We start from the raw sequence: 21,126 nt of genomic DNA on the forward strand, positions 1-21,126 counted from the left end.
CGAAAGAAGCGCTGAAAAAACCCCTTCCGCCCTTCTTCAAGGACATGTGGGATGTTGACTCTGTTGTGTGACGCCGGCTTATGGACAAAACACGCACCCACGGACTACCACTACACGGATACGCACACCCCACGCCTTTGCCGCTTTAACCCTTCGCGGTATTTGTTACAAACAATTAAGGTATGTACCGTATTTTTCGGAGTATAAGTCGCTCCGGAGTATAAGTCGCACCGGCCGAAAATGCATAACAAAGAAGGAAAAAAACATATATAAGTTGCACTGGAGTATAAGTCGCATTTTTGGGGGAAATTTATTTGATAAAAGCCAACACCAAGAATAGACATTTGAAAGGCAATTTAAAATAAATAAAGAATAGTGAACAACAGGCTGAATAAGTGTACGTTATATGAGGCATAAATAACCAACTGAGAACGTGCCTGGTATGTTAACGTAACATATTATGGTAAGAGTCATTCAAATAACTATAACATATAGAACATGCTATACGTTTACCAAACAATCTGTCACTCCTAATCGCTAAATCCCATGAAATCTTATACGTCTAGTCTCTTACGTGAATGAGCTAAATAATATTATTTGATATTTTACGGTAATGTGTTAATAATTTCACACATATAGTCCGAAAAATACGGTGAATAAACATTTACAGAATATTTCTGTGTAAATAACTCATCTCACAACGTATATATCTGCGGCTTATAGTCCAGTGCAGCTAATATATGAAAACATGTTTTTTTTGTTTTAAAATTTAGTGGGTGTGGCTTCTATACCGGTGTGCTCTATAGTTTCGAAAATAACCCTCCTATATTTTCTATTTTCTATCGTAATATAATGACGCTAGCGTTGTTAGCATTAGCGAATTTGCTAACACTTTTACGAGTGTCTGTGTTGGTATTATTAACTTACAACGGCATTCTTTTTGTATTGTTTCAGCTTCACAAATTCCTCAGTAAATTCAGCAAAAACGTCACCGTGGGGTTATTGAGTTCGTTTAACTGATTGGAGAGCTAGCTTGCGCAGCTAATGGGTCTTTAACGATGACTTCCGTTTTGTTTGATCAACCGTTTTACTGCCGTGTTGCAGACACCGTTTGTAAACAATTAATGTATGTAAATAAATATTTACAGAATCTTTCTGAGTAAATAACTAATTTCACAACGTATATATATATGCGGCTAATATATGTAAAAAAAAAAATTTCTTCTACAATTTAGTGGGTGCGGTTTATATACCGGTGCATTCTATACTCTGGAAAATAACCCTGCTTTATTTTCTATTTTCTATCGTAATTTAATGATGCTAGCGTTGTTAGCATTAGCGAATTTGCTAACACTTTTACGAGTGTCTGTGTTGGTATTATTAACTTACAACGGCATTCTTTTTGTATTGTTTCAGCTTCACAAATTCCTCAGTAAATTCAGCAAAACGTCACCGTGGGGTTATTGAGTTCGTTTAACTGATTGGAGAGCTAGCTTGCGCAGCTAATGGGTCCTTAACGATGACTTCCGTTTTGTTTGATCATCCGTTTTACTGCCGTGTTGCAGACACCGTTTGTAAACAATTAATGTATGTAAATAAATATTTACAGAATCTTTCTGAGTAAATAACTAATTTCACAACGCATATATATGCGGCTAATATATGTAAAAAAAAAAAAATTATTCTACAATTTAGTGGGTGCGGTTTATATACCGGTGCATTCTATACTCTGGAAAATAACCCTGCTTTATTTTCTATTTTCTATCGTAATTTAATGATGCTAGCGTTGTTAGCGAATTTGTTAACACTTTTACGTGTGTCTGTGTTGGTATTATTAACTTACAACGGCATTCTTTTTGTATTGTTTCAGCTTCACAAATTCCTCAGTAAATTCACCAAAACGTCACCGTGGAGTTATTGAGTCAGTTTAGCTGATTGGAGAGCTAGCTTGCGCAGCTAATGGGTCCTTAACGATGACTTCCGTTTTGTTGGATTAATCTGTTTTACTGCCGTGTTACAGACACCGTTTGTAAACAATTAAAGTATGTAAATAAACATTTACACAATCATTTCACATATATCTGCAACTTATAGTCTGGTGCGGCTAATATCTGGAAAAAAATTTATTTTCTTCTAACATTTAGTGGGTGCGGCTTATTTACCAGTGCACTCTGTAGTCTGGAATACAACCCTGCTTTATTTTATATTTTCTATCACTAACCCCTTCGCGGTATGGGTTACAGACACCGTTTGTAAACAATTAAGGTGTGTAAATAAACATTTACACTATCTTTCTGTGTAAATATCAATGTTTAATGTTTATAATAACTCATTTAATAACTCATTTCACAACGTATATATCTGCAGCTAATATATAAATAAATAGTTTTTATTCTCAAATTTAGTGGGTGCGGCTTACATCCCAATGCGCTCTGTAGTCTGAAAATAATCCTACCTTATTTTCTTGTGTGATGTAATGACGCTGGCCTTGTTAGCATTAGCGAATAATTAACACGTCTACGAGTGTCTGTGTTAGTATTATTAACTCACAACGGCATTCTTTTTGTATTGTTTCAGTTTCACAAATTCCTCAGTGAATTCACCAATACGTCACTGTGGAGTTATTGAGTCTGTTTAGCTGATTGGAGCGCTAGCTTCCGCAGCTGGTGGGTCCATGATGATTACCTCTGTTTTGTTTGATGAGCCGTTTTACTGCCGTGTTACAGACACCGTTTGTAAACAATTAAGGTATGTAAATAAATATTTACAAAATATTTCTGCGTAAAAAACTCCTTTCACAACGTATATATATATATGCAGCTAATATATGTAAACATATTTTTTTCTTCTACAATTTAGTGGGTGCGGCTTATATGCCGGTGCGCTCTATACTCTGGAAAATAACCCTGCTTTATTTTCTATTTTCTATCGTAATTTAATGACGCTAGCGTTGTTAGCATTAGCACATTTGCTAACACTTTTACGAGTGTCTGTGTTGGTATTATTAACTTACAACGGCATTATTTTTGTATTGTTTCAGCTTCACAAATTCCTCAGTGAGTCACCGTGGAGTTCCTGAGTCCGTTTAGCTGATTGGAGAGCTAGCTTCCACAGCTAGGGGGTCCATGACGATGACTTCTGTTTTGTTTGATCAGCCGTTTTACTGCCGTGTTACAGACACCGTTTAGAAACATTTAAGGTATGTAAATTAACATTTACACAATATTTATGTGTAAATAACTCATTTCACAACGTATATATATTTGCGGTGTGGCTAATATCTGGAAAAAAAAAAACATCTAAAATTTTGAGGGTGCGGCTTATGTCCCAGTGCACTCTGTAGTCTGGAATACAATCTTGCTTTATTTTCTATTTTCTATCGTAATGTAATGACGCTAGCATTGTTAGCATTAGCGAATTTGCTAACATGTTTACAAGTGTCTGCGTTGGTATTATCAACGCATTATTTTTGTTTTGTTTCAGGTCCACAAATTCCTCAGTAAATTCACCAAAACGTCACCGTGGAGTTACTGAGTCCGTTTAGCTGATTGGAGAGCTAGCTTCCGCAGCTAGAGGCTCCATGACGATGACTTCTGTTTTGTTTGATCAGCCGTTTTACTGCCGTGTTACAGACACCGTTTAGAAACAATTAAGGTATGTAAATTAACATTTACAGAATATTTCTGTGTAAATAACTCATTTCACAACGTATATATATTTGCGGTGTGGCTAACATCTGGAGAAAAAAAAAACATCTAAAATTTTGAGGGTGCGGCTTATGTCCCAGTGCACTCTGTAGTCTGGAATACAATCTTGCTTTATTTTCTATTTTCTATCGTAATGTAATGACGCTAGCGTTGTTAGCACTAGCGAATTTGCTAACATGTTTACAAGTGTCTGCGTTGGTATTATCAACTCACAACGGCATTACTTTTGTTTTGTTTCAGGTCCACAAATTCCTCAGTAAATTCACCAAAACGTCACCGTGGAGTTACTGAGTCCGTTTAGCTGATTGGAGAGCTAGCTTCCGCAGCTAGAGGCTCCATGACGATGACTTCTGTTTTGTTTGATCAGCCGTTTTACTGCCGTGTTACAGACACCGTTTAGAAACAATGAAGGTATGTAAATTAACATTTACAGAATATTTCTGTGTAAATAACTCATTTCACAACATATATATCTGCGGCTTATGTTAAACGTCCACCGTTTGTAAACAATTAAGGTATGTAAGGGTATCGGTCTTGATAAGCAGGAAGTTATTTTAATTGGCCTGAAAAAATACAGCGCATCCCCATAAATCCCGAAAGTGCTTCTGTCGTCAGTAACGTATCGTCACGTTGTTGTCGTTTTAGAACTGTGCAAGTGTACCTAATGTATAAGCAGGGAACACGCACGCATGAGAGACATGTCAGGAGAAAGCACAACACTTCTCTGGCGGCTGCTGCCGTTAAAAACGGTTAATAAACACGTCTGACGGGCGTTTGGCACGTTACGATAACACAGAGGGAGAGAATAATAAATGTCATTAAGATACGCCCAAATATGGTCAAAACACAGCGCTCATGCATTCATTATGAGATGAAAATGCAGCAAAGTTTCACAAGACAGGGCCCGTAATTGCAAAGCTCATTTCTACAGCGCAAGCTTGTTATGTGCACGCCATAATACATCGGGCACGGAATGGTGGGGGAGGGGGGGGACAAGATGCTCATATCACTGAGGCGAAAATGAAACAGCACATCATGCATGCAGCACTTAATGGGGTTCTTCTTCTTTTAGACATGTTTGTTCTTTTTAGCACTTGTTAAAGGGACTTTATAATGGTGTTATGATGGTTTTGTGCCATTAACTTTAAATGGGGTTTATTGTGATTTTATGCCGAGTCAGGAACGTTGTTATGCGTCAATAAAAAAACAAAAAAGAAGGGTGGCGGGGGAGGGGATAAGCCGCTGCCGAATCCTAAAAAAAAAAAAAAACGTTAAAAATTGTATTTTAATGTGTTTATCCATTCTCTTCCCAGTCCCTTTAACTGGTCAACAGAAATAATAACATGATGACAAAGACAAAAAGAGGCGAAAAGGGTTGGATAAAGATGAAAGTGGCATATTTTGACATGTTTTTAAAGGGTTTAAGGGATGGTTATTCATTCTCAGAGGTCGTAAGGGAACAAGCCGATGGAATGAAGGCAAATAAAAAAAAAAAAAGATGCACATTGGACAAGTTGGATAGAGATTTACCTTTCTCCTGAAGCCAATCTTCTACTGGCCGGGTATATTTGAACGGGATTTTCTTATTGGCCATTTGATAGCGCTCAATGTCGCTGTTGCCTTCAAGTTTAACAAAGAGTTTAAAAGAGTTGGCCACAGACAAAACACATTTATACAGAGGTTTAGAAGACGTTTATATTGGTTTAGGCTTCCTTTTTTAGAAAAGTGAGTTATGCAGTTTTAAAAAAAAGTTATTGCTATTTTAATGAAGAACATTTCCACACGGCATGTTAACAGACCTGCAGGGATCAAGTGTTGGTTAGCAAATGACAAACAGTTGCTTCATTATGGAGTTTCATTTGTGGTTTTATTATCACACAGAATTTACCCAAAGGAATTTTTTTGAACTGATTTTTTGTTTGTTTTTACACCAGATTATGCTGACAATTTCATTGTATAAAAAAATCAGTCAAGAAAAATAAGTGTAAAAAAAAATTGTGTGAAAAATCCAGTGTAAAAAAAATAAGTGTATGAAAAATTTAATGTATAAAATAATCTAGTGTATAAAATTTAATGTAAAAAAATATATATGTATAAAAATTCAGTGTATAAAAAATAATGTATACAAAGTGTAAAGGTGAAAATTTAGTGTACAAAGATTCATAGCAGACAAATTCGTAACTTCAAGACCCATTTCCTGTATTTTTCATATCAAATGTGTATAAAAATCGGTGTAAAAAAACTGTGTAAAAAAATTGTGTGAAAAATCCAGTGTAGGAAAAAATTGAGTGTATAAATGATTTAGTGTATTCAATGTAAAAAAAAAAGTGTATAAAATTATGTGTGAAAAAATTTAGAGTATAAACGCATTCAGTGTATAAAAATTCAGTGCATTAAAAAAAAATCAGTGTATAAAAATTCAGTGTTTAAAAAATGTAAATGTGGAAATTCAGTGTGTAAAAATTCGTAGTGTCAAGACTCACTTCCTGTAGTTTTTACATACAATTATGCTGATAATTTCATTGTATAAAATTCAGTAAAGAAAAATCAGTGTAAATAAACAGTGTAAAACAATTCAGTGTATACAATTCAATGTGAAAAAAACAGTGTTTAAAAATTCAGTGTGAAAAATTCAGTGTTTCAACAATTTGGTTTAAAAAATTCAGTGTATGAATAATTAAATATATATAAAAAAATCTTGTGTACAAAATTCAATGTAAAACAATCTATGCATAAAAAATAGTGTATTAAAAGTGTAAATGTGAAAATTCAGTGTATACAACTTCATTGCAGAAATATTCGTAGCTTCAAGACTCATTTCCTGTAGTTTTTACATCAAATGTGTATAAAAATCGGTGTAAAAAAATTCTGTGTGAAAAATCCAGTGTAGAAAAAAATTCAGTGTACAAATATTTAGTGTATACAATTCAATGTAAAAAAAAATATGTGTATACAAATATTGTGTGAAAAATTCAGTTTATGAAAATTCAGTGTATAAAAATTCAGTGTATAAAAAATGTAAATGTGGAAATTCCGTGTGTAAAAATTCAGTGCAGAAATATTCGTACTGTCAAGCCTCACTTCCTGTAGTTTTATATCAAATGATGCTGATAATTTCATTGTATAAAAATTCAGTCAAAAAAATCAGCGTAAAAAACAAATTCAGTGTGAAAAATCCAGTGTATAAAAAATCAGTGTAAAACAAATTCAGTGCATGAAAATTTTAATGTATAAAATAATCTAGTGTATAGAATTCAATGTAAAAAAAATCTATGTATAAAAATTCAGTGTATAAAAAAAATATAAAAAGTGCAAATGTGAAAATTCAGTGTATAAAAATTAATTGCAGAAATATCCATAGTTTGAAGAATAATTTCCTGTAGTTTTTACATCAAATATGTATAAAAATCGGTGTAAAAAAATCAGTGTGAAAAATTCAGTGTTTAAACAATTTGGTGTATGAAAATTCACTGTTTAAAAAAATCCGAGTATAAACAATTTCAATGTGAAAATTCAGTGTAGAAATATTAATTGCAGAAATATTTGTAGCTTCAAGACTGACTTCTAGCAATTTAAGACTAATGCACCTCATTAGCTGATTCTGAGACTGGATCGATTGTTTCAGTCTTAAGTCTTAAAGCAAAAAATATTTCTGCAGTCAATTTTTATACACTGAATTATCTTACGCCAAATTTTTAAACAATCACAATTTTTTTCCAGTGATATTTTACACAATGAATTTTAAAACACTATTTTAACAAAATGCATTTTTAAACACACACATTTGGCTTAAACATTTTTGTCAGCATAATTTGATGTAAAAAAAAAAAAAAATCAGCTCACAAAATTCAGTGACATAAATTCAGTTAAAAAAAAGTTTTCCTAATAAAGACACAAATGAACCTCCTTACTTCATCATGTAGACTGCTCAATACAACCAAATAAAGAGAACACATCAGAGCATCATCAAAACATATGAGTGGGCTTTTATGTGGTTTGTCTTGGAGGACATTTAGAAAATAATCTGTCATCAATAAAAACTATATTTCATTTTTCAAGACCTGGATGAATGATTTCGGTGTTCCCTTTATTTTTGGAGCAGTTTATTATAGTAATGACCAACAATAAAAATATCAAGCAGTTCAAAAATACAATAATTGCCTTTCTCAGCAGGCTGGAGGTACCGCTATGACCCAAATATAAGACAATGTAATAGAGGTTTATGACAGCAGGCTACTAAACTTAATGGTGATCAATGAAAAAGAGTTGTAAGCTAAACTATGATGAAGTAATGTAAGCAGATATTGAAAACCTGATTTTAAAAAAGAGTGGGGGTTGTCTTATATTCAGGTCAAAGTGGTTATGCATCAATTCTACCAATGGACACCACCTGTTTTTCCATCTCAAGGGCCAACAAAATGATTTGTTTGCAGGCAAGGAGCTTGTAGATTAATGAAACATACACATATATACATATATACATATATATATATATATATATATATATATATATATATATATATATATATATATATATATATATATATATATATATATACATACATACATATATATATATATATATATATACATATATATATATATATATATGTATATATATATATATATATATATATATATATATATATATATATATTCATACACATACACATATACATATATATACATATATATATATATATATATATATATATATATATATATATATATATATTCATACACATATATAATACATACATATATACACATACATATACACATCCATACATACATACATACATACATACATACATACATACATACATACATACATACATACATACATCTATGTAATTTTCATCTCTGGGCTTACTCGCTGTGCATATACGACATTTGTCAGCAGCCAAGACGTGCCTTTGTGACCCGTAACTTGTTTTGAAAAGGTTTTGTTATCGGTTTCATACCAAATAACATGTTGGTTTGAATCAAAAAATGTGTAACTCAGAACCGATTCTGAATTGAATCGTCACCCCGAAAATCGGAATTGAATTGTGAGCTGTTGTAAGATTCCCATCCTTACTAATAACCAACAACACCGATTTATTTTTAAATATATGTATTACATTTACAGGTATGCAAATTCCACATTATTTACACACCGCAATAAATGTATTGTTTGTCAGTGGAAACTCGATTTACGAACACCCCCTCTATTTGCATACTTTTCGGTTTATTGGATCGCATAGATCTGAGCCGAGGATGTCGTTGTGGCTTGTGCAGCCCTTTGAGACACGTGTGATTAAGGACTATATAGATAAACTTTGATTAATTGATTGATTGATTGATTGATAACTTTCGTTTAATGGCATCCTTTTAAAGTAAGCATATTTTACTTTTCAAAATGTTTATTATTAGAGCAATATGGTTGTTAACGTTGAGGATTTTTGTGATTTCTGATCTTTTGTGAGGGCACCAATGGGACTTTTGTGTGTTGGTAGAGAAGCACATAAAGGGTAGTTTAGCTTGTCGTTGTTGATTAGGCTTATTAATAAATACAAAAAGTATTTGTTTGATATACATATATTTATATTGTGTTCAAAGTGTACAAACCTTCACTAAAATATGGACTTTTGTCAAGGCTGGAACCCATTATTGGTATTTACATTCATCATCATCATCATCAATCTTTATTGCAGACCTTAAGATCCATTAAACATATGAAAAAAATAAATGCACGGAGACATTTTCAAAGTTCAGTCCTCATTGAGCCGCCATACTTCGCCGTCTCTGTTCAGTGCTGCAATTAAGGCGCACTTTACACGCGGTCAAGGCTTGCCACGTGTGTTGCGATATCGGTAAAAGCCTCACAATGTTCCGCTTGATTAATGAAGCCCCGGCCCATGCACGCTGATTGTTCTACTAATGAGAACAATCTCGGTGGATTGCAGGTTTAATATTCAATTTGGGGACTTTAGAACGGATGGCCTTGCCAATAAAAGGGGCACCCGTGACAAAGGGGATAAGAATGCGACTATGAATCTGACCGACATGCCACTTGAGAACTAAACTATTAACCCCCTTCTTGGAATCCAATAATGCATGTTGATGAGACTTTCTACTGTAGCTGTAACCCGCGACAACAAAACAGAGGCGTCCTCAATGCAAATGTAGCGTCCTCGCCAGCGGCTAACGTCCCTCCATTGTGCAGCTACCGTAAATCCCGGACCACAAGCGGCTACCTTTTTCCTACGCTTTGAATCCTGCAAAATTATCTGCCAATAGAACAAGAAAATTTGTCTTGTCAAGACTTTCCAAAACAAGTCAAATTAGCTAACCTCAATGAACCCCAAAATACCTTAGAATAAGTATATTCTCACTAATAAGTGCACTTTTCTTGGTAGAAAAAATAAACAAAAAGAGACCTTTTTGCTCAATATGTTGAAAACAATTCTTAAATTAAGTAAACGCTAGTGCCATTATCTTGACATAATGATATGTGCTCGGCATTACATTTCTTGAAACCAGCAAATTTATACTAAAAACTAGTTTATTTTTCTTAATGGAAAGGCAACAAGGCAACTGCTTGTTACTCTCGGGGTCTCCTAGCCGCTCAAGCAAATCATATGGTCTAAAAATGCATTTTTCCATCGATAACATGACATCATCGCGCCAAGTGCGTGCTCTTTCAGTCAATTAGTGCGCATATATACAGCCGGCCCAATTTTTTTTTAATTGTAATTTTGAAGAATTTCCCTAAATGTGCATGAACTATTTCTGTTCAAAATTGTTAGAAATTTCACATGTTAAATGTTTAAATATTAACTGTCCGTTTGCTGTACAACTGTACTACTATATGAGTACATATTTTCTATTGTTTCATTGAAAATAAAACAGCAAAGTCCATTTGGCTGTCATCTGTTTTAATTATTAGACACAATTGTGTTAAAATCAGGATTTATTTTTTTTTATGGTTGAAATAAGAAATTATTACTTTAAAAAAGCAGTTTTATACTTGTGAGTGTTGATGTGTTTCAAGTATGTTTTACTCAATATAGCTCATCAAATCTCAGCAACAAGCTGTAATATCTTACTGAGATCATTTAGGACCAAAACCCTTAAAACAAGTAAAACACTCTAACGTAAAATCTGCTTAGTGAGAAGAATTATCTTATCAGACAGAAAATAAGCAAATATCACCCTTATTTGAGATATTGAATCTTACTTAAATTTCAGTTTTTGCAGTGTAGCTCAGGGGCCGTACTTATCAAGCTTCTTAGAATTACTCCTAAGAAGTCTGCTAAGAGTTGACTTAAGAGTAAATAAATTCTTCGCTGAAAGCTGCACTTAAAAGTTAGTTATCAAGCGTCTTACTCACACTTTCAGCGAAGTGTAGGACTGAATCTTAAGTGTCACACTCAGAGCTGAATTACGACCTTACTATGTGCCGTAAACGGAATTTTAGGTGACGTCATTTCTGTGTCCATAGAAATGACCAATCACGGAAGGGAATCCGTTGTCTAAGAATAAAGAAATATCTTGGAAATATTTAAGTGGACAATGGGAGTGTATATTTTGACAATACAAAATAATACAAAACAAACTAGTCCCCGCCGGCACTCACGCTACCGCTCCCTCTCTTCTATCGCCCACACACTCACTGACGTCACTCACCTCACGGCCACACACATACGCTACTGTCATAACATTTTCTTTCCAATTCATTAATTAGGCAACTCATTTGAAACTGGTGTGGGTGGCTCTATATATACTAGCCCACTGCAGCCACATGCAGAAATCAACAAGGAATCGAAAAGTATTAAATCTGTGACAAAAATAATATCCACTCTGTCTAAACAATACCGTTTGATCAGCTGCTCGTCATCAAAAAAAAACCCAACATTGTTCGGTTCCCTGAACGTTCGCACACGTCTCTCTCGCCTCAGTGCCATCCCCTGCTGGCAACTCCTAACCACTTAAGACACCTCTGAAGGTCTCTTAAATATCGTGGAGAGTAGGAGTGATTCTTAGACTTAAGAACGTTGATAAAAAGCTTTTATTCTTAAGTTTGAGAGTAGGACTAAATTTCGCAAATTCTCAGGACTTAAGTGTAAAATGGCACTCTAAGAAGCTTGATAAGTACGGCCCCAGGTTTTTATCTCACTGAGCTTCCATCAGCGCACCAGAGTGCCTCCAAAATAGTGAAAAATGGCCTCTGCGCCATTTTCTCCATCTGGAGATGATGGACACATTTGACAAAGTGTGGTCCTACCCCAAAAACACCATCACGTAGCTCCGATCGCAGGCTATATAAACACCATATAGCTCCTCTTTCAACCATTTTTTTTTTTTTTTTACCTTTGCATCTCTGTCTCTTTAGTTTCTCTGGCAACGTACCCAATTTTCTTTCCATCCATCCTGCCGCCGTCCACGGCTTTATCTCCTGGCTGCTATTCACTCTCTCCTTTCAATGCAATCAGCCTTGCACGTCGCCGCTAAATCGCCTTCTTTTCACTACAATTCAGATATAATTTTCTACTTTTCACTCAACCTTTAATCCCTCTCCAACCAATCCGCATCACCCCCACCCTCCCCACCCCCGCGATCCACATCCAGTCCGCAAGAACTTTCACTTTCGACGGCACCGCCGAGGAATTTCAGCTTGTTGTGAAACGTGCCGTGATGAAGGTTCTCACAGATCTTTAGTCTGAGATGGTGTCTGTTTGAGGGTTAATCATATTTGGCCTCTGGGGGATGAGCGCGGATTTACCCGGCTCCTGATGGATGGGGTACTCGGTCTTTCAAAACAAAGATAGAGCCTCGGTGCTGGGATGGAGTGCTCTGAAAAGCGTGCCAGCTTCTTAAAGGGCCCTTCTAGTTCAAACAATGATAGACCACACGTAGGAAGAGTCGATTGGGCCAATCGATCGATCCACTGATCCGGTATCGGCCGGTTTTCAAGAAAAGGTGTGTGACCGCTAGGGGTGCACAAAAAAATCGATTCACATCCAAATCTTCTTAATTAGAGATGTCCGATAATATAGGACTGCCGATGTTATTGGCTTTAAAATGTAATATCGGAAATCATCGGTATCGGTTTCAAAAAGTATTATTTAGGACTTTTTAAAACGCAGCTGTGTACACGGACGTAGGGAGAAGTACAGAGCGCCAATAAACCTTGAAGGCACCGCCTTTGCGTGCCGGCCCAATCACATAATGTCTACGGCTTTTCACACACGCAAGCGAATGCAAGGCATACTCGGTCAACAGCCATACAGGTCACACTGAGGGTGGCCGTGTAAACAACTTTAACACTGTTACAAATATGCGCCACACTGTGAGCCCACACCAAACAAGAATGACAAACACATTTCGGGAAAACATTCTCACCGTAACACAACATAAACACAACAGAACAAATACCCAGAACCCCTTGCAGCACTAACTCTTCCGGGACACTACAATATACACCCAACCCCCGCTTGTTACATTGTTTAATGCATCCAGCGGGGCATCACAACAAAATTAGGCATAATAATGTGTAGGGATGTCTGATAATGGCTTTTTGTCGATATCTGATATTCCGATATTGTCCAACTCTTTAATTACCGATACCGATATCAACCGATACCAATATCAACCGATACTGATATATACAGTCGTGGAATTAACACATTATTATGCCTAATTTGGACAACCAGGTATGGTGAAGATAAGGTCCTTTTTTTTTTAAATTAATAAAATAAAATAAGATAAATAAATTAAAAACATTTTCTTGAATAAAAAAGAAAGTAAAACAATTTAAAAACAGTTACATATAAACTAGTAATTAATGAAAATGAGTAAAATTAACCGTTAAAGGTTAGTACTATTAGTGGACCAGCAGCACGCACAATCATGTGTGCTTACGGACTGTATCCCTTGCAGACTGTATTGATATATATTGATATATAATGTAGGAACCAGAATATTAATAACAGAAAGAAACAACCCTTTTGTGTGAATGAGTGTAAATGGGGGAGGGAGTTTTTTTGGGTTGGTGCACTAATTGTAAGTGTATCTTGTGTTTTTTATGTTGATTTAATAAAAAAATTAATAAAATAAAATAAAAAACCCGATACTGATAATAAAAAAAACGATACCGATAATTTCCGATATTACATTTTAAAGCATTTATCGGCCGATATTATCGGACATCTCTAATAATGTGTTAATTCCACGACTGTATATATCGGTATCGGTTGATATTGGAATCGGTAATCAAGAGTTGGACAATGTCGGAATATCGGATATCGACAAAAAAGCCATTATCGGACATCTCTATTCTTAATCATAACAGATTTTGTTTATAAAAATAAGAATACAATTCTAAAAATATGTTTTTTGTCCATCTCAATGCAAGTAGACAAAGCTTTTCTAACCTGTAACCTGTTTTGAAAAAGTTTAATTACAACTATTAAACCACAGAATCGGTTTAAATTGAAAATCGTGTTGAATAGAGAATTGATTCTGAATCGAATCGTCACCCCAGGGATCAGATCAAAATAGTTAGGTGCCCAAAATTCACAAATTATGCCCCTTTTAATGCGGATCACAAAAGCCGATCCACTCTGGGCGACACTCTCTTTATTTTTAGTCCCCGGCTGACAGGCGGCTAGCGATAATGTGTCTCCAAAGCTAATAACCATCACTTTCGTTACGGAATATAAACTACGTTGCTTAGTAGAGGTTTTAACATTAAAATAATGTTAGCTAGCAGTGTCCCATGGTTAGTTAAAACCAATACCTAACATTAAGAGAATATTAGCGTTAATGCATCATTTTAGAACTGTCTGTATAATTTAATTAACATATGTAACTATTCGATGTCTGGACATTTGTCCATCGTTTCGTGAATCCTCCGCATTAAAATCGATCGTTTCTCCTTGCCTCGATTTCCTAACATCTTAAGTATTATCTCTGGAGGACGAGGTTAAACATGTTACACACAGCTAGCATGCTAAAGCTAAGCTAACCGCTAAGCTAGCTTGAAACAACACCAGAAAATAAGTAAAAAATAGTAGTACATTTTAAAAAGTGTAGACGGAAACACGTTATTGCAGAAAGTAAGCAGATATTACCAGGAAATGAACAAGTATACACTGCAAAAAGTCAGTGTTCAAAAACAAGAAAAAAAAATGAGGGGTATTTTATTTGAACTAAGCAAAATTATCTGTCAATAGAAGAAAATTTGGCTTGTGAAGACTTTCCAAAACAAGTAAAATTAGCTAATCTCAATGAACCCAAAAATACCTTAAAATAAGTATATTCTCACTGATAAGACCTGTACTACTATATGAGTACATATTTTCTCTTGTTTCATTGAAAATAAAACAGCAAAGTACATTTGACTGTCATCTGTTTTAATTGAGACACAATTGTGTCAAAGTCATGATTTTTTTTTTTTACATGCTTAAAATAAGAAAGAATTACTTTGAAAAAGCAGTTTTATACTTGTGAGTGTTGATGACCCAGCTTTGCAACAGTTGATATTCTAGTTTCAAGCAGGTCATCAAATCTCAGCAACAAGCTGTAATATCTTACTGAAATAATTTAAAACAAGTAAAACACTCTAACATAAAATCTGCTTAGTGAGAAGAATTATCTTATCAGACAGAAAACAAGCAAATATCACCCTTATTTGAGATATTTAATCTTACTTAGATTTCAGTTTTTGCAGCGTACTACTAATACTTAGCGAGATAATATTATAACAACAGGAGGACGGATATATCATTTTTGATTGTTGTTTTCGTTAATGTCGACAAACTCCGAGAGTAATTCCTTCGACATAGAAAGACTTTGAGCGAAAAAAACATACAGTTTAAATGAGTAGCAGGTAGTAGTTTTTTGCTTTTGTTTAGTTATTGCACGCTATTGACTTTGTTTTTCTGGTTACGTCACCAAAATGATTCCCGAGCGCTGCCACCGCCGCTGCTCACTGCTCCCCTCGCCTCCCAGGGGGGTGAACGTGGGGATGGGTCAAAGGCAGAGGAACATTTCACCCCACCTAGTGTGTGTGACTATTGTTGGGACTTTAACTTTAACTTTTGATCGTACAATTGTACATAATAAGAGAATAATTGCGTTGATATCGTAAATACATTGAACAATTTAGAGTTAATACATGTGATCGGTATCGTCCGGTCTCACTCACGGGTGAGCAGTATCGGCAGCATGGAACCTGAATCGGAACATCCCTCGTTAAAACCTATTTTCCCCAAATTCCGCCTCGCTCGGTCCAGCGATTCTTTGACTGGAAGATCCGCAGAGAAGTCGTGCCATCCAAAAATCTCGGAGTCAAGGGACTGGGAGTGTTATATAAGTTCGGAAGCATCTCGCTGAGCCGAAACCAAACAAGGCCCCGCAGTAATGTGGGTTGTCACTAAAGTACACAGAATTGTGGGAACGATGCGGAGCAGAATAAAACGCAATTTGAGGCAAAAAAAACACGGGAGATGAGTAGAGGAACTATTCTGGGCTGGGGATAATTAGAGGGGAGAGAGCTGCAGTAGTGCACGTGTTTACACAGGCCTAGATCTGTACACATCACACATTGTGACTTCATATCACGGGTAATTCTTCAAACAAAGAGGTATGAAAAATAAAAATAAACAATATTTTCAAGAATCGACTTTTTTTTTTTACAATGTTTTAATTTTTTAAATAGGAGTAGACACAAATCTTTATTCGGATATGTTTTTTCCCCCATAAATTCAGGACTATAAGCGGATAATTTTTTCCTACGCTTTGAACCCTGCGGCTTATTAAACGGCGCGGCCAATTTATGGATTTTTTTGTTTGTTTTGTTTAAAGAAAACTAAGCATACACACTGAAAATGTGTGTCCTTTGGACAGGTTTGCTCACTGTAGGTTGAAAACATACTTCCTGTTTTAATGCTTGAGTAAAACCGTCCATAGCGGTTCTGCTAGGAAGGATTCTTCACTGATCGCTCCAAGCAACGTTTGTGAGTTTTACAATATAACTAAAACAATTCTTACTTACTAAACCGTCCCGTGTGTGATGTTTGTAGGAGTGTTTTCATGCATATCTGTACGCATAATGTTGAATCCTGCAGGGTTTTAAAAAAGTGCGGCTAATTTATGGATTGTCCTTCGCTGACGGCCAAAATGCAAATAGTAAAAAAACAAAACAAGCGGACACTGAAATGCCGTGTTATTGTTTGTGCTATGGCGCCATCTTTTGGCTGACTGCTGCATTGCCCTTCTGTTTGGACTCAGCTTTCAGCCGAAAGTACTAGGGCTGTTCCGTTTTCTAGTCGTCCATAGCGGTTCTATTCGTATGGATTCTTCATTCATCACTCCAAGCAACGTTTGTATGTTTTACAATATAACTAAAACAATTCTTACTTACTAAAATGTCCCATGTGGTATGTTTGTAGGAGTGTTTTCATGCATGTTTGTACGGGTAATGTTATGACGTTAGCGTCGTTAGCATTGGCTAATATGCTAACACGTTTACAAGTGTCTGTTTTAGTATTATTAACTTACAATGGCATTCTTTTAGTATTGTTTCAGTTGAACAAAATTCCTCGGTAAATTCACCAAAACGTCACCGTGGAGTTATTGAGTCTGTTTAGCTGATTGGAGAGCTAGCTTGCGCAGACAGCGGGTCCATGACGACGACTTCTGTTTTGTTGGATCAGCCGTTTTACTGCTGTGTGACAGACACCGTTTGGAAACAATTAAGGTACGTAAATAAACATTTACAAAATATTTATGTGTAAATAACTCATTTTATAACCTATATATATGCGGCTAATATATGGGGAAAAAAAATGTTCTTCTGAAATTTAGTGGGTGCGTCTAAAGTCTCTATTTTTTTAATTTTGTTTAAAAAATTATAATAAATCATAGAATGTTAATCTAATAAGAAGAAATAAAGCAACCCCAACTCAAATCCAATCCCATCTTTACAATACTTAGGATAGAAATTTACAAATTAAGAATTGTAATAATAATAACAAAAATGTTACAACAATTAATAGTTGTTTTCAGGGCCGGCCCGTGGCATAGGCCGTATAGGCAAATGCTAAGGGCGCTGTCCATCAGGGGGCGCCATGCCAGTGCCACAAATGTTGGAGAAAAAAAAAAAGAAAAAAAGTTGGTACTATTATTTCTAAATACAAAAAATAATCCCACGTCAATTAAAATGCAAAGTAAAGCCTATTTAATAGAAATATTATTTGTTACAACATTACGCCCCCCCCCCCCCCCCCCCCCCACCCCTCCGCACGGTGCGCCCCCTCCCTTCCCGTATCATGACTCTTACCACATCAAAAAATCAACACAAGATGTCAAAACGGCCAAAACTGTCAGGTGCCCAGGGAAGTAAAAAGAGAAAAGAAGAGGAGGAGAAACGAGAAAAAGACAGAGGTAGCAGGTAGGTAACGTTAGCCTACATGAAATTATTTGTCTGTTACAGAATGTGATTGTAACCTGGCTTTAAGCTAATGTTACATGATTCGGCAATTGCTAATCAATAAATAGCTAGTTCTGTTTTAACGTCGGGTTAATATTGTGGAGGGGGCTAAATTGTTATGGAAAATAATAATGTAACGTTAGGTAATTACAGTACTCCCTGGTGTACAGTCATTTCTAAGTCATTCTAGTTAATGCAATATTAAAAAGCACAAATAGAGAACTCTGTAGATCCCCTTTTTTTGTAATATAGTTGTTAAAGTCATACTGGTTTGATGTCTTGTTTTGTGCAGTGCCTTATTTACAGTATATTGTATTTTTAATTTATTTTATGCAACTTGTTGACACGTTTTATTTTGTGTTTATGTATGTAAAAAATTTTGTATTTCTGTTAATTTTTTATTTTTTGTATTCATTTATTCATATATTTTTTAATCTTGTTAACTATTCTGATTGTTAATTTGCTTTCTTTAAGTAAAAAAAAAGGTCAAAGACAAAGCTATTCGGTTTCTTGTGAGTATATACACTTCACTGCCGATGTGGGGAGGCGCCACCTAAAATCTTGCCTAGGGCGCCAGATTGGTTAGGGCCGGGCCTGGTTGTTTTTAATCCAAAAAAGTATTAAAATTAAAAAAATATGTCTGTTTGTAGCATTTAAAAAAATATACATCAACATATCACCCACATACTTAAACTTTTCAAATTTTGTATCACATTTGTTTTGGCTTCTTTATCATTATATCAAGTCTTTTTGCTCTTTTTTACTTACATTTATACCATCGTGGGCCGACAAAACCCGAGTTGCTGGCCACAAATGGCCCCTGGCTGCATTTAGGACACTCCTGGCCAATATCAGGTTGCAGATGTGTTTTTACTTTGTGAATACGCACAACGTTATGCTGATTCCCTGCTTTGTCGTATTCCCTGTAAAACTACTGATGCGGCTCCGATGAAATTTCGCGAGGTCTCTGTGTTAAAGAGGCTGCATTCTACCGATTGTTCGTATTATCAGGTGATTTTGTCCTCTTGTTGTCAAATATTTAGGACGCGGTGTAAGTAAATATGAGAATTACTTGAAAATATATACCCACCCTCCCCCATCTCCCGAATTCGGAGGTCTCAAGGTTGGCAAGTATGCATTTGTCAGGTACAAACCCCAGTAATACATTTTGGTCCTTGACTCATGTTACAGTTAGCATTTTAGCATGTTAACATGAGCCTGCTAGCCTTTTTTTTTTTAGTTAATTTAACAGGCATACGCCTCAGTGTCATATATTTAACTGTAAATATGTTATTGTTAGCATAGTTCATATTAGGGCTGCAACTAACGATTAATTTTTATAATCGATTAATCTGTCGATTATTACTTTGATTAATCGATTAATAATCGGATAAAAGAGACAAACTACATTTCTATCCTTTCCAGTATTTTATTGGAAAAAAAACAGCATACTAGCACCATACTTATTTTGATTATTGTTTCTCAGCTGTTTGTACATGTTGCAGTTTATAAATAAAGGTTTATTAAAAAAAATAAATAAATAAATAAAAAATTGCCTCTGCGCATGCACATAGCATAGATCCAACGAATCGATGACTAAATTAATCGCCAACTATTTTTATAATTGATTTTAATCTATTTAATCGATTAGTTGTTGCAGCCCTAGTTCATATTTGTTGTTACTTGACACTATCTGGCCAATGTGCTAACTGCTATCGTTTCAGTTCGGCTTTGGCGCGAAATTTCCACTGAAATTGCATTTTTGTACGGCACATTCGTACGACTTTAATTACTTTTACCGACTGTTCCGCAAATGACCTGCGGGGCAATAAACTCCGGTGCACCGAATACGCGGAGAAGAAAGGGACGAATCGTCAACTGGAACACTTGAATGCTCAAAAGGACTTCGACGTGGCGCCCAGCTGGCCGACATCCTGAATGGGCATTTAACGGAATATCGAGGGGGTCGGAAATCAAAGCGCACATTGATGGAGGGGCCACTTTGAGATAATGAAGAAGGTGGCGGGGGTCAAATGGCTGTGACAAATTAGTGGCCATTTAAACGTGGAGCAGAGCTATCTAATCGATAGCTCTGCTCCACGTTTAAATGGCCACTAAGGCTGAAAAGGAACAAAAATGACTAATTGTAATTGGGACTGGAGCGGCGATGTGTTGGTTTGTCCATCCAACAGAACCAGTGGCAGTGGGTTGTCGGGGGCGTATTTTGCCACGGTGCCATCTTCGCGGAATGCTGTGGGGGACACCAAGTAAGCCACCCCGCGTTGAGTGTTACTGTTCAAAACTGTTTTGTAAATGTTTTTTTGCTGTTTTCGCTACGGACTGTTATTTTGAAGGTCGCACATGCGGATACGATTTTATTGTGATTAGGAACCCGAGGAAGTGTTTCTTCTAATGTATCAGCGAAAAAGACGCTGCGGTAAGGATACCGTAAGTTACTGACTACACTTTGAACCCTGCGGCTTATAAGACGGTGCAGCTAAAGTATGGATTTGTCTTTGCAAAAAAAATTTTTTTTAAATTGTGAAATGTCAGGCCGATATTATCGGCCGATAAATGCTTTGAAATGTAATATCGTAAATTATTGGTATCGTTTTTTTTAATTATCAGTATCTTTTTTTTTTTTTTTTTTTTTTAATTAAATCAACATAAAAAACACAAGATACACCAACCCAAAAAAACTCCCTCCCCCATTTCCACTCATTCACACAAAAGGATTGTTTCTTTCTGTTATTAATATTCTGGTTTCTACATTATATATCAATATATATCAATACAGTCTGCAAGGGATACAGTCCGTAAGCACACATGATTGTGCGTGCTGCTGGTCCACTAATAGTACTAACCTTTAACAGTTAATTTTACTCATTTTCATCAATTACTAGTTTCTATGTAACTGTTTTTATATTGTTTTACTTTCTT

The 21,126-nt window shown here is 35.5% G+C and overlaps 1 protein-coding gene across 2 annotated transcripts in view; it reads right to left on the bottom strand.

Annotated features, from left to right (window-relative positions):
- The window catches only part of LOC133640407 (neurexin-3b), an 869,211-nt gene that overhangs the window by 75,763 nt on the left and 772,322 nt on the right, over positions 1 to 21,126 (bottom strand). For both annotated transcript variants that reach the window (XM_062033799.1, XM_062033798.1), the window contains one exon: positions 5,238 to 5,327. In XM_062033799.1, the coding sequence (XP_061889783.1) occupies positions 5,238 to 5,327 (90 nt within the window). The remainder of the gene's footprint in view (positions 1 to 5,237; positions 5,328 to 21,126) is intronic.

The sequence above is a fragment of the Entelurus aequoreus genome, linkage group LG23, assembly GCF_033978785.1.
Source record: "Entelurus aequoreus isolate RoL-2023_Sb linkage group LG23, RoL_Eaeq_v1.1, whole genome shotgun sequence".
Taxonomy (NCBI): domain Eukaryota; kingdom Metazoa; phylum Chordata; class Actinopteri; order Syngnathiformes; family Syngnathidae; genus Entelurus; species Entelurus aequoreus.